At 38.5% G+C, this 14,952-nt stretch overlaps 1 protein-coding gene across 4 annotated transcripts in view; it reads right to left on the bottom strand.

Annotated features, from left to right (window-relative positions):
- INTU (inturned planar cell polarity protein) overlaps positions 1-14,952 on the bottom strand; it is a 79,786-nt gene that overhangs the window by 49,774 nt on the left and 15,060 nt on the right. For all 4 annotated transcript variants that reach the window (XM_033419393.2, XM_004265117.3, XM_033419394.2 and 1 more), the window contains exon 2: positions 6,412-6,950. In XM_033419393.2, the coding sequence (XP_033275284.1) occupies positions 6,412-6,950 (539 nt within the window). The remainder of the gene's footprint in view (positions 1-6,411; positions 6,951-14,952) is intronic.

Raw genomic sequence — 14,952 nt, 5'->3', positions numbered from 1 at the left:
AGCCTGCATGCCACAACTACTGAAGCCCGTGCGCCTAGAGCCTGTGCTCCGCAACAAGAGAAGCCACTGCAATGAGAAGCCCGCGCGCCGCAACAAAGAGTAGGCCCCGCTCGCGGCAACTAGAGAAAGTCTGCGCGCAGCTAGAGAAAGCCCGCGCACAGCAACGAAGAACCAACACAGCCAAAAAAAATAAATAAATATACATAAATAAATAAATAGATCATTTAAATTAAGCTGAATTTGACTTCAGAGGGGAAAGCATATGGTTTTTGAAACATAGTTACATACTGCCATTTTATACATTCAAGTTAATGCATTTACTGACAAATTCTTAAGTTTTGAGAGAATAAAAATTATTGTATTTTTTTAACTTCAATATCAATCCCTCAACTATAACATGTAAGCACTAAACCAGAGAAAATTAAGGTCCCTCCCAACCTACCATTTTAGAATTCCTTGAATAAGGATAGCTCATCTACTGTAACTACCATTCAGAATATTAAGTAAAACATCACATTCTCTGAAGATGATGGATAAGAAACTAGTGCCAGGTTTTTATTTCTCATTAAAATAGAAAATAATATTGCAGAAATGTTGTAAAAATTATTGATAGCTATAAATTATTGATGGCATTATAGTCATGATTGTTTCTGCAAATTATTTTTAGTCTTTACATTTGTTCACACAAATGAGGCATCAAGGATTTTTTTCCTTTTAAACTTCTCAAGTAATAAGAATTTTTATGCTGGTATACAGTTTTTAGAATTACAATTTTAATAGTCAAATAACATACAAATTTATTAAATTATAATTTAAATAATCAGACCCTTGGTTTGACATTTTCATGCTTTTTATTATTATTAAAGAATGCTCAAATAAATGTTTTCGTGCACATAGCTTTTCCTGTTTTTACATCTAGGGTCAGCAAACTTTTTCTGTAAAGGGTCAGATCAGTAAATATTTTAGGCTCTGCAGGCCATATGGCCTTTGTCGCAACTCCTCAACTCTGATATTGTAGCTTGAAAGCAGCAATAAACAAATGAATGTGGCTATGTTCCAATAACATTTTACTTATGAACACTGATATCTGAATTTCATATAATTTTCATATGTCATAAAATATCACTCTTTTGATTTTTTTTTAAAAACCATTGAAAAAGGTTAAAACCATTCTTGGTTTGCTGACTGTACAAAAATGGGTGGTGGGCCTGATTTGATCTGCTGGCTGCGGTTTGCAGATGTGTTTTAGATTACTTCTTTAGGACAAATGTCTCAGAATGAATTAACTGGGTTAAACAGTACATTGTGGTAGTTTAACACTTATTTCTCAATTACATTTTGAAAGGATTAAATCATTTCTTTTCATTTTTGTTTCAAAGAGAAATCTTTTGGCACTTTCCCCACCCATTCAAGTGAGCAACCTGGCTCACCCATTCAAGTGAGCTCTGTGAATGGAATTCACAACCCATGGGTCTCAGCTGTATCACTGACTGGCTGTCTGCTCTCGGGTAAGTCATGCGATTCCTTTGGTGCTCATACGTAGGGGGAAGTAACAACCAGATGCTCTCAACAAAGGCCTAAAAACTCTAAAATTCTGTCTTTCCAGTGAACACACTGCTTCAGTGTCTTTCCTTTACTAGTGGTTCAAGTACCATGGGGAGAAGTATGGGGAAAAAATGACGTGCGAGAGGAGAGACAAACAAGTAGAGTTATTTTCATTAAGAGTATCAAAATGTTACACCTATTAGAGGAGAAAATAAAAATGTATACCAAGTAATAGTCTGCAAAACATTAGAGAATAAAACCATACGTTATGTGTTCATAAAAACCAAATCTGTCTTTTCAAAAGAGCACTTCAGATATTTTAATTGGAAATAACCAAAATGTCCATCAACAGTGGAATGGAAAAATAAATAGTATGTATTCATACAACGGAATACTACATAGTGAGAACATGGATATTTCTCATAGATTATAAGCTAAAGAAAATATAATAGAAACAAGAGAATACACACCATATACTTTCATATACATGAAGTTCAAGAAGAGGCAAAATCAACTCTGTTGATAGAAAAGTTCTGACTTTTAAAAGATTACCTTTGGGAGGGGGTACTGACTAGGAGGATGTACCATGGAGCCTTCTGGGTACCAAAAACATTCTATATCTTGACCTGGGTGGTAGTTACACAGGGACAAACATATGTCAAAATTTACTGAGTATACATTTAAGATTTGTGCATATTATGGGTCATACCTCAATTAAAATGATTTTTTTTAAAGTAAATCCAAAAATACTTCCAAAATTTTTTAAAATTTAAAAGAGAAACTTAGCACAAGTATTATACAAATCTCTTTAGTGATCACAGGTGAGAACATTAGAAGTTGACACAAAAAGAGCTTGAAATAAAAACTTTGTTTCTTCTTTATCAGAAAAAGTTTCCAGGGGTATGTGTGTCTAGAATATTAATGTGGGGACTTCCCTGGTGGTCCAGTGGGTACACTTCGATGCTCCCAATGCAGGGGGGGTCTGAAATCGATCCCTGGTTGGGGAACTAGATGTCACATGCATGCTGCAACTAAGAGTTCGCATGGCGCAACAAAGATCCCGCATGCCGCAACTAGATCCCGCATGCCGCAACTAAGACCCAGCGCAGCCAAAATAAATAATTAATTAATTTAAAAAAAAGAATATCAATGTGTAATTTCTCTAACCCTATCCTTCCCAATCCTCAAAAAAACATCTAGTTTAAAATGACCAAAAAAAGGGTAATCTTGAAGACAAAAATAAATCACTGAGATGATATGCAGTTTCTAGGATGCAGATAAAAGGGGAACTTCTATTTGTTCTGGACTGAGTCAGAGGCTGGCTACAGGTAGTATCAACTGTCAAACTTTAACAGAAATGCAAAAATAGAAATATAAAAAATAAACATGCAAGCCCTTGGCAGCAGGAACAGCAAAAATGGCACCAAAAAAGGTAGCAAGACCCCCAAGAATCCAGCAAAGAAGAATGAGAATAGAACAGAGTTCTGCTGTCATAAAACGAGAGAAGAGTCACCCGTCTCACTGTGCTGGTCAAGGGACTTTAGTCAACAGTGGGTCACCCTCCAGCCAGACAACAGGGGAAGTCACCCTGAGCAAACTGCATTGACCCGGACAAAGCATTCATGATCTTCCTACCTGTGGGGTGACTGCAGTGTGAAATGTCGCTATGAAAGAAGCAAGTGAGAAATTACCACCACAGAAGCACCTTGTGCGATTAGCAAACCCACCGACATTAAAATCATCCATTCTTGCAAATGGGTATGAACACATACCCAACTTGGAATAGGATTTCTGATCTTGATAAACAAGAGCATCTGCTCGATGAAGTATTCAAGGACGAAGTCTCTTTCCTAACAGCGATTTATATCTCTGCTCTAAGGGGCATAAGATAATATTCATTATTTATAAGCTTAACACCTGTGACTGCTCAGAGAATTTTTAAAAAATTAATGCTGAAAAACAATCATCCATTCTTTAGTCCCAAACTTATATAATTAAAAAATATGGAACATAATCATAAAATTAAAAACTTAGAAAAGTAGAGATAACAATTACCCATAATGCCCCCACCCTAATCCAACACTATTAGCATTTTGCTGTATTGATATTAACTTCTAATTGTTTTCCCTGCATGTATTCTTTTTTTACATGGTTTATTCATTCATTCAGTAAATGTTTTTGAGGGCTTATTATGAGCCAACCATTTTGCTACGCATCAAAGATGAAATAATCATTTTATTCCGACAAATTTCCTTTCTACTTATTAGTAAATCATAATCTTTTCTATTACAAAATTGAACTCATGAGCCTCATTTTTCTAACTTTTTATTGCTATTTAATACACATGCAGGAAAGTGCATAAATTGTAGTACAATACAATGAATCATCACAAAGTGAATGCATCCATGTTACCTCACTCAGGTTAAAAGGTAGACAACTAGCATCTTGTGTATCTTTAAATTACTTCAATGATAAACAGTAGGACCACCCTGATAGTCTTCCTCTCTCTGGTTCATTCTCTTTCCTCCCATACAGATGGTGCAAAGATCACGGCCAGAGGTAACTGCCATTCCTAGAAGGTTCAGCAGACTGGAGTATCAGGGGAAAGGAAATATGGAATAGGAGGCTCACTGGTCATAACCACCACTCTGTTAGGTTTCAAGAGAAAAGGGTAAAAAGAATTTTAGAGATCTGTCTATAACTCGGTCCAAATAGGCATTCCAAGCAGAAGCCCCAGGTGAGTATAAGGAGAATGTGCAGCCGAGGTTTCCCAGCATGTGGGATCATACAGTTATGGTGGTGGGCAACAACCAGGCAGGATTTCATAAGCAGGAATTCTGGTCTCCTTTGACAGAACTAACAGAACAAACCTTAGAGATATTTTGGTCCAATTCTGTAACTTGACAAAAAAGGAAGGTGAGGACCTGAGAGAATGTAAGTATGCATTAGCTCCTGTTCCAGTTACCTATTACTGCATAAGCAATCACCCAAAAAACTCAGTAGCTTCAAACGACAACCATCCTTTGCAACTATGAGTGGAGATGGATGTTAACTAGACTTACTGCAGTGATCATTTCAGAGGATAAACAAATATAAAATCATTATGTTGTATGCCTGAAACTAATGTAATGTAATATGTCAATTATATCTCAATTAAAAAAAAAAAAAAAGAAAGAAATAACCACCACCATTTATTGTCTCTCCCGGTTCTGGGGTTGATGGGGCTTCGCTGAGGTTATCACTCAGGGTTCCTTGTGTAGCTGCAGCCAGATGGTTGGGGCAGGGGTTACCCGGACGGCTTCTTCACTCACGTCTGATGGCTGTTCCTGAGCGTGGCTGGGGCCTCAGCTGGGGCTATCAGCCAGAATGCTACGACTCAGGGCCTCTTCAAGTGGCCTGGCCTTCCTCACAGAATGGGGACAGGCAGAAGGTGCATCCCCTTTTATAAGCCCACTCCTTAAGTCTGTGTGTACAGTACCAATTAAGCTGTGGTCACAGACCCACCCAGATTCAAGGCCAGGGCAGTGGGGCACAGAGACACACACACATACCACAACTCTCCATGGGAGGAGTATCAACATCACGCTGTAAGAAGAGAATGTGGAGATCTTGTTGCAACCATGTGGAATACACGCTTTGCACAGATGCCCTTCCTACAGGGTTCCTCCCTGCAAACCTTATCGTGGCACTTATCACACTGTGGGAAACTGTCTGCTTATTTCTGACACTACGTGAGCTCCACTACAGCATGAGCTCCTTAGGAGGAGTAACTGGATCATTAGAGTAATCTTCGTGCTCCTGGCATTTAGCAGGTGCTCAAAAAATTATCTAATGAATCAATGAACAAACAAAAAATTTGGAGTTAAAGAAATATTTTGAAATGTTTCTAAATAATCTATAAAAGTTCCTTTATCAAAACCTCTCAGGCTGGGTCAACTTAAGAGCATCAGCTTGGAGAACTGTTACTACCTGTAAGTTTTGTTAACAACATATACTCATCTTTAACTAATCTATCTTTAGGTAAATAATCTATCTCTAGGTAACTAGTCTATATCTAGGTAACTAACCTATCTCTGGGTAACTAATCTATCTGTGGGTAACTAGTCTATCTCTAGGTAGCTAGTCTATCTCTGGGTAGGGTAATCTATCTCTGGGTAACGAATCTATCTCTGGGTAATGAATCTATCTCTGGGTAACTAATCTATCTCTAGGTAACTAATCTATCTTTGCTACTAACTCAAACATATCCAACAGCTTAAAATGTATCAGCAACACAAAATGCTCATCTTAACATATATTCAGAATAACTTGTGGATTTCTTATTTTCCCCTCAAAATTGGTGGGATATTTTATGACAAGCGCCCTTAAAAGGAAATTTACGTATAACACCAATGTTGTTACATATGCCATAGGAAACAGTTTAAAACTACTCCAAAAACTCAGGGCACTTAAGTGCAAATATACAATTTTAAAGTATTTTTATTCATAAATTATATATTTTTGTATCATGTTATTGGATATAGGTCATTCAAACCTAAATTATCACTGTACAGTTAACTTTTCTTTTTCTTGTCAGCAAAGAAAACCAAGATGAAATAAAATTATATAAAAACTTGAAAATTAGTTAAGCTGTTCCCTGGCCTAACAAGGCACACATGTGTATTCACGGCACTAAAGTGCTTGTCTTAAGAATGCTGTGCATTGCAGTACACAATCCTTCCAATTTCACTACTGTCCCAAATATCGTCAGGCAGTCCTTTATTGGTTGAGACACTGGGTATAATTCTGTTTTGATCACTTTCCTCACAAAGCAGCATCAACCATTAACTCTGCAAACAAGGACTGATGCTCACGAGCAGGACTTACCAATTAATATCTGACCACTCTTCATAGCAGATCCTCCTGGCAGCAGGCCATGGACCACAAGCTTCTCTCCACTGCCCTGTTTTCCACTTCTTCTCCAGCTCCACTTGGTCTGATGGATAATCCCAATCAGTACTTCCAGAAGCTTGAGCTGCTCTTTGGCTTTGGTGACGGTTAGCTTTTTGGGGTTCACGTAAACGTTCACATCTTTGTACCGCTGTTGGACAACAACTCCTGTTTTCTGATTGGACTGATGCTTTAGAATGGATACTGGCCCACTGGCATTGCTATTTTTTTTATTATAGCGTTTGGGTAAAAGTTTTTTACTTTTTAAAATCTTGGTAAACCGCTTGAGTTTGGGTTCATACTTTTTTCCTTCTTTGTAATCATCCTCTTCAATAATAATCTCGTTTTCACTGAACCTGACATGGTTCACAGTAGGTGTCTCAGGAAGAAGGCTTTCTTCTTCATCCTCACTCAACTCCAGATAAAATAGCTCTCCATTCTTCTGCACACTGTCCAGCCATTCAGGCTCCAGGTCACTGTGAAAAAGAGAAAAGATAATCTAAATCGCAGCCAAACATGGGAAAAACAGTTATGCCTTTCCGGCAGGCGGGTGAGGGTAGGGGTTGGGGTGCGGGGAGACGGGAAGGGTGAAAGTTCTTTGATTATTTCAGAGTCTCCTCACTGATTCTAATTTATTGTGAGCATCAACATTATTTCCTGTAGAATGGTTTTTGTAGAGCCTTGAAGAACTGGGGTTGGAGGAGATGGAATCAAAATGGCATAGTGATAGAAAAGAAAGCAAATTAAAAAAGAGATGGCCCCCTTCTAGAATCTAAGGTTCTATTTTGTTTTTTAAATTTAATTCAGTCCCTGTGTGGTTACTGTTCACTTTAGACAATTTCACTGGACAATGATTTACATTAGTAGTTGATTATACAATTATATCCACAGATGTGAGACATTCAGAAATTGCACATAAAAACATCCTATTTGCAAAGAAATTATTCAGCATGGCTGACACGTTAAAACAAAAGTGAAAGCCTACCAGTATTAAAAGACTTTGTTTATATAATAAGTTTTCAAAAAGGAACATTCACCCACCATGAACTAAAATCTTTGCTGAAAACAACTAGTTTGTAATCACAGTTAATAATAATCACTTCTGTAGCCTATAATTTCATAAAATTCCTTTTAATGAATAATTGTAGTAAGAAGAGTAAACCACACATGACATGATTCATCATGTGATATTTAACTGGGAAATAGGCCTTTGAAAAAAACAAAATTATTATTATTAAAATGATTCAAAGAGCATTAAAAAACAAAAATACCCATCTTAGGGTAACAGACCTAACCACAAACTCTACCCTGTTCAATGTTACGAACAGTTTACCTTTCAAACTGCTATTCTTTAAAGCAAAACTGGTTACAGTGGAAGAACTAACATGTGGAGAGACTTTTCAGAAACATGAGCTGTAATATCCTGGCACGTTATAATTTGTGTTCTAATCATTCAATCAGTTAGAAGACATCTGTTTTCTGCAGTGTTTATTAGCAATCCTGGTTCTTTTAACTTAAAAGTCAAGTGTGTCTTTCTAAATACTGTGAAAATTCATCCAAAAAATGCACTATTCTATTAATCAGAAACTAACCACTATGCTGGTCTGTAGTTGGTAATTAACATAGAATTTTCAACTATATATGAATGGTTAAAAAAAAAGGCATAACTATCCCCAGATATCAAAACTAACATTTCTTTGGCACTTGCTGGTTCCCAGTGTATGGCATCATTTTAGGCACTTAGCACCACTTACTGTGTATTATTCACCATTATCAGTTGTTTTGACTATATCTGTCTGTACCTGCAGAAATCAGTATTTAATATCTCTGTAGTTTTACTCTGATGAGTCTAAATAACTGTGTCCCCACCATAAAAAAATTTAGATAACAATGTACCGTAATTTAAAATGGCACAGGGACTTCCCTGGTGGCCAGTGGTTAAGAATCCATCTTGTAATGCAGGGGACGCTGGTTCAATCCCTGGTCAGGGAACATGCCACAGGGCAACTAAGCCCACACGCCACAGCTAGAGAGACCGTGTACCACAACTACAGAGCCCACATGCTCTGGAGCCCGCATGCTACAACTAGAGAGAAGCCCACATAGTGCAAGGAAGAGCCTGCGCATTGCAACAAAAAATCCCGCCTGTCACAACTAAGACCCGACGCAGCCAAAAGATAAATGAATTAATTATTTAAAAAATAAAATGGCACAATGAAAATATCATAATTAAACACAATTACTTATGAAGATATATATTAATTAGAAAAATGAATGAAATTTACTTGCTTTATAATCTCACCCTTTTAATATGGTCTGTTGTTCGTATGAGAGATATGTGACGCCAAAGAAACATTTTTCCCTCTGCTAAACATGAAGATGGTTCACCTAATTCTCTAAAATTTGGAATTTATACTTTTTTTTTTTTTTTTGGGGGGTAGTGTGGTGTGGCACGCAGGATCTTAGCTCCCCACCAGGGATCAAACCCGGGCCCCCTGCAGTGGAAGTGCAGAGTCTTAACCACTGGACCACCAGGGAAGTCACTTATTCTCTAAAATATGAATGTGAAACCACTTTTTGGTTATGATTTAAAGATCCCTGCAGGTGGAGGTGCCACAGGGGGTGGCATTCAGTTGTAGAACAAATAAACAGTGCCAGGCATGGTGGACAGTACTGGAATTACAAAGATGAAAAACTCAGTTCCTTCCCTTGTCTAGTGGGGAAGAGAAACTGAGAAGGAATTCATGACAATACACATGGTAGGTGCAAAAGAGAGGTCATCCAGCTTAGCCTGGGGTTGAGGATGAGGTCAAGGGAGACTTTCTGGTAGAGGAGACCCCAGAGGTGAGTTTTAAAGCAACAAGTGTCTGGGGAGGAGGGCTTGGGGAGCTGAGGGGGAAGACAAGAAGAGAATCCCAAGCAGAAGTACCAGCACAAGCAAAGGCCTTGAGGGGTAGTCCCCATGGCCTATGTGGATAACTAAATCTAGTCTGCGGTTGCCAGAGTGGAGGTGGTGAGGTGGGGAATGACAGGAGAAGTCTAATTTTGCAAGTTGTAATTTTGCAAGCCCTTCTGGACCCTGGCAAAGGGTTTGGGTTTTGTTGTGTAGGTAAGAGAGTATCAATGAAGAGTTTTAGGTAGAGGGGTTTACATGTTAGAAATCGCTGAATAGATCTACTTTGACAGGACAATAGAAGGAATTCAGGTGGACAAGATTCAAGATAAGAGGCCAGGGGCTGCCCTGGTGGCGCAGTGGTTGAGAATCCGCCTGCCAATTCCGGGGACACGGGTTTGTGCCCTGGTCAGGGAAGGTCCCACACGTCGCGGAGCAATTAAGCCCGTGGGCCACAACTACTGAAGCCCGCGCGCCTAGAGCCCATGCTTCACAACAAGAGAAGCCACCACAATAAGAAGCCTGCGCACAACTAAGAGTAGCTCCCGCTGGCCGCAACTAGAGAAAGCCCATGCAGCAACGAAGACCCAACTCAGCCAAAAATAAATAAATTAATTAATTAAAAAAAAAAGATAAGAGGCCATTTAGGGGGCTGTTTCCGTAGTCCAAGCAAAGATGATAACTAAGGCAATTGTAGAGGAAATGGAAAGTAGGAAAAACATTTGAGAAATGCTTGAAAATCACCAGGACGTTGAGACTGATTAGATGCGATGACGAGGGAGACGAAAGAACTGGTGTTGACTAGATTTCTAGTTGGTGACTGTACTTTCATGTACACATAAGCACAGACTCATTTTATATAAATGGGCACGTAATTATCATACATTTCATTCTCCCTTCCTACCTTTCACTGACATGTTAAAAATCTGTGTTCTAAACAACAAGGTCCTACTGTATAGCACAGGGAACTACTGATATATTCAATATCCTGTGATAAAGCATAATGGAAAAGAATATGAAAAACAATATAGATATATATGTATAACTGAATCACTTTACTGTATACCAAAAATAAACATCGTAAATCAACTATACTTCAATAAAAAAAATTTTTTAATCTGTGTTCTTATAATCATATAAAACATATATAGGGTTGTTACTGTTTGTTTTGAAAAAGTGAGTGGAATCTATACATACACACACACACCCCTTTATCGTTTATCACTAAAAAAACAATTTAAAAACCTCTAATGGCAGCATGAGGGATGTAGCACATTTGGTCACCTAATGATAAGCTTTGTGTTCACTTTTTTTTGCCCCTATGGACAACAATACAGTAACCATTCTTTTTTTTTTTTTTTGCGGTACGCAGGCCTCTCACTGCTGTGGCCTCTCCCGTTGCGGAGCACAGGCTCCAGGCTCCAGACGCGCAGGCTCAGTGGCCATGGCTCACGGGCCTAGCCGCTCCGCGGCATGTGGGATCTTCGCGGACCGGGGCACGAACCCGTGTCCCCTGCATCAGCAGGCAGACTCTCAACCACTGTGCCACCAGGGAAGCCGAGTAACCATTCTTTTATGTAGGGGGATAGAGAGATAGATAGATAGATAGGTAGGTGTCTTTACCCTAAGACTATACCAATTCACATTTCCACCAGCAATGAATGAGATCCACTTTCTTAAGCTCTATATTTAAAAAATATTTCACTTTAAGCAGAAGAAATTTTTTTAAAAAGGGAGAAGTTAAAAGAAGGGAGAAAAAAGACAGGAATAAAGACAAGGAAATGAACATAGGAAACTGTAAAAGACGACAAAACATATAGTAAAAAGAAAATGACCTGAGAGGTCACAGACCTTGGTTCAAACACTGTTCTATTGAGATTTTCACTTTTCTAGGCTTTAGGTTTCCTTTTCCAGAAAACAGATTATAGCTACCTCACAGGGCTGTTATCAACAGCAAATAAAATAATGTGCCTGGCAAGGCCAAATAAATGACAGTTCCCATCCTCTTGCACCACAGTCAGAACTGGAGAGAAACTTACACCTTTATTAGATATAGCTCCTGTACTTCTGCACTTTTCCAATCCCTAGCAATAAATGAAGATGCCTCCAATGATCTCTACTAGATTCCAGGCTAAGTGCTGGTAACATATGAACCAAAACTAGATACTGCCCTTAAGGCCACAGTTCAGGATTCCCAAAAGGTTCCTTATTCCTACTACAGGTGATTACTTCCTCTTTAGAAAAACATCAAGAGCATAACTGATTAACGTATCCGAAAGTTTAACAGAGGTGGAAAGACTGTACTCTCAAACTAGTTCTAGAATGGAGGGAGTGTATTAAAAACAACAATAAAACAAAACTGCCAACTTTTCATTGTAACTATTTATTAATAATGAAATTAATATTATATATAGACACTCTTCACTCCAGGAGATGGAGCTTAATCTTTCCTCCTCTTTAGTGTAGACAGGACTCAGTGACATGCTTTCAAAGAACAGAGTATGGAAAATGAAAAACAGTGACTTCACAGTGAAGAAACCTGGCAGACATCACCTTAACCAAGTGATCAAGGTTATGAAAAACAAGGAAGGACTGAGAAAACTACTGCAGACCAGAGGAGACTTAAGGAGACGTGATGACTAAATGCCATATGATACCCTGGAGTGGATCCGGGAACAGAAAAAGTTCATAAGTAGGGGAATGGTGAAATCTGAATAAAGTCTAGAGTTTAGTTAACAGTACTACACTAATGTTAATTTCTTAGTTTTAAAAAATGTACCCTATTTGTGTAAAAGGTTAACATCAGAGAAAAACTGGGTGAAGAATTTACAGGAATTCTCTGTACTATCTTTTCAACTTTTCTGTAAATCTAAATTTATTCCAAAATAAAATATTTTTTAAAGTTTTTTTAATTAATTAATTAATTAATTAATTTTTGGCTGCGTTGGGTCTTCATTGCTTCTCGTGGGCTTTCTCTAGTTGCGGCGAGCAGGGGTTACTCTTCGTTGCAGTGTGCAGGCTTCTCCTTGTGGTGGCTTCTCCTGTTGTGGAGCATGGGCTCTAGGCACGTGAGCTTCAGTAGTTGTGGCACGTGGGCTCAGTAGTTGTGGTGCACAGGCTTAGTTGCTCTGCTGCATGTGGGATCTTCCCGGACCAGGGCTCAAACCCTTGTCCCCTGCATTGGCAGGCAGATTCTTAACCACTGCACCACCAGGGTAGTCTAAAATATTTATCTTTAAAAAGGAATTAAATCTAGCAGTTTTAATTAAGATTTTTATAATACATGGGTTACATTAATCAATATTAATATAAATATTCTTTCATTTTTTTCTGAGAGCCTATGGTGCAAGCTGCAAAGCTGTCATTGTGCAAATGTCCTTCAATGAGACTTTTATTTTGTTCATTCTACTTTGCTCTAAACAGAAATAACTATATATTTATAGTCTGCCTGCAAAGTTTGACGGCACTTTAATTGGTTTCAAGGCCCTAAATAATGTGGTAAATGTGACCAGAGTCCTTCTTACCAAAGAAAAACTTGCTAATTTGCAAATAAACAAGTTCACTTACATAAGCTCTAACAGTATATTAAAGAAAATGAACTTCAGATAATGCTTTTAATTTTCTCAATTACTCAGGTGTTTCAAAATTCTGTGTTGATACTAAATCTTTTTTTCTTCTTCTAAGTTATTGAATCTCTCAGGTCCTTAGTTGCGTTAATGTCAGCATTTTTCACCAAATGAAGTAGTATCACAATTTCCTTGGCCACCACAAGAAAGAACATTAACAAAATAGCCAGCCCTCATGGCACATTTCCTTAAGGAAAACAGACTTTTGCTACTACTTAAAACCTGTTACAATACTTTTTTGTTTCTTTTTTTTTCGTTTTAGTGGGGAAAGCACAATGTGCTTTACCAAAGTGGCCAACACATGTAGTTACATAGTTATATAATGCTAATAGATACAGCAAGACAATCCTAGGTACAGAGACAAACCACACAAAATAAAAACACCACGACAAATTATCATGGATTCTATCTGGGGCTTGTTCAGTAAGTACGGGTCTGCCTAATGCTTTTCTATGTTTTCATTTCTGTGTTCTGTCTACCAGCAGTATCTAATTTTCATCCCCGAAGTCTTCTGATTGTTTTCTAAAAGGAAACCATGATTTTAAGGGTTAAAATCTATGCTAGCTATTATAGCAGCTTGAGGAGGTGGGGAACCTGGTGGGAGCTGATGATGCTGCTTCTAGCCCAGCCAGTTACCACTGGAACAAATGTGGAGCATGTCAGAGAAGAAGGGATCAGCCAGTGAACTACTAACTGTGTAGTTAATGCATGAAATAAATTTTTACATCAGGAACACATCTCCACTAGAACTATGCTAATAATGGCCCCATTCCCTACCCCAGCCCTTCTGCTAAACAGGGCATGTCTACACATCACTAAGTTAAGGATACGATCTAACTCTGGTAGAACTGAAATCAAAGACCAGCAAATCATTTTTTGATAGGGCTTTATTGTGCTTTTAAAAAGATGTCAGGTGGACAGAGAGCTCATCACCTAGCTGAAATGCAAGTGACAAAAGTGAGGAATGAAAACTGCTATAGGAGAAAAACTGTTATTGGAGAAATTAAGTCTAAGAGGGATCAAATAAGGTCCTACGAGAAGGTGGCACTTAAATGAAAACTTGAATGATTGTGACAAGCAGAGATAGGAAGAAAAGGTGTTTCAAACAGAGAACAAAGTATCAATAGGTATGAAAGAAAATGTTAGGAATGAGAATGGGTGAATATTTCAGTGTAGTAATATTATGAACTGAATGTTTATGTTCCCCCAGAATTTATATGTTGAAACATTTCCATCCAATGGGATGGTGTTAGGAGGTGGGGCGCTTGGGAAGTAATTAGAATTGGATGCCGTCATAAGGGTGCAGCCCTCACGAACGGGATTAGTGCCCTTATGAGACACAGGGAACTTGCTTCTCCTCTCTGCTATGTGAGAATACAATGAGAACTTGCAGTCTGCAACCTGGAAGAGGGCCCTTACCAGAACCTGACCATGCTGATATCCTGACCTTGGACTTACAGCCTCCAGAACTGTGAGAAATACATTTCTATGGTTTATAAGCCACTCAGTCTAGGATTTTCTTTTTTTTTGGCCACACCACATGTCTCGTGGGATCTTAGTTCCCTAACCACGGATCGAACCCATGCCCCCTGCAATGGAAGTGCAGAGTCCTAACCACGGGACGGCCAGGGAATTAATTCCCTAGGATGTTTTTTAAATAGTGGCCAGAGCTAAGACAAACAGGAATACAGGTGACTTAAAGGAAGATCATCAAAGATGAGATCAGATAGGCTAGGGACAGATCTAAAAGAGCTTTAAAAAGCATCCTAAGGAATCTGGAGTTTATTTGGGAGGCCATCAAGCTTTTGAGTAGAAAAATGATTTAAAAGACTTTTCTTTTTTTAGAGCAGTTTCAGGTTCACAGCAAAACTGAGCAGAAGGTAGAGTGACTTCCCATATACTCCTTGTCCCTGCACTTGTATGGCCTCCTCCATTATCAACATCGCTTACAAGAGTGGT

This window comes from Orcinus orca, chromosome 4 (genome assembly GCF_937001465.1).
Source record: "Orcinus orca chromosome 4, mOrcOrc1.1, whole genome shotgun sequence".
Lineage (NCBI taxonomy): Eukaryota > Metazoa > Chordata > Mammalia > Artiodactyla > Delphinidae > Orcinus > Orcinus orca.
The sequence above is the reverse complement of the archived record's forward strand: the minus strand, read 5'-3'. Positions and strand labels throughout refer to the sequence as shown.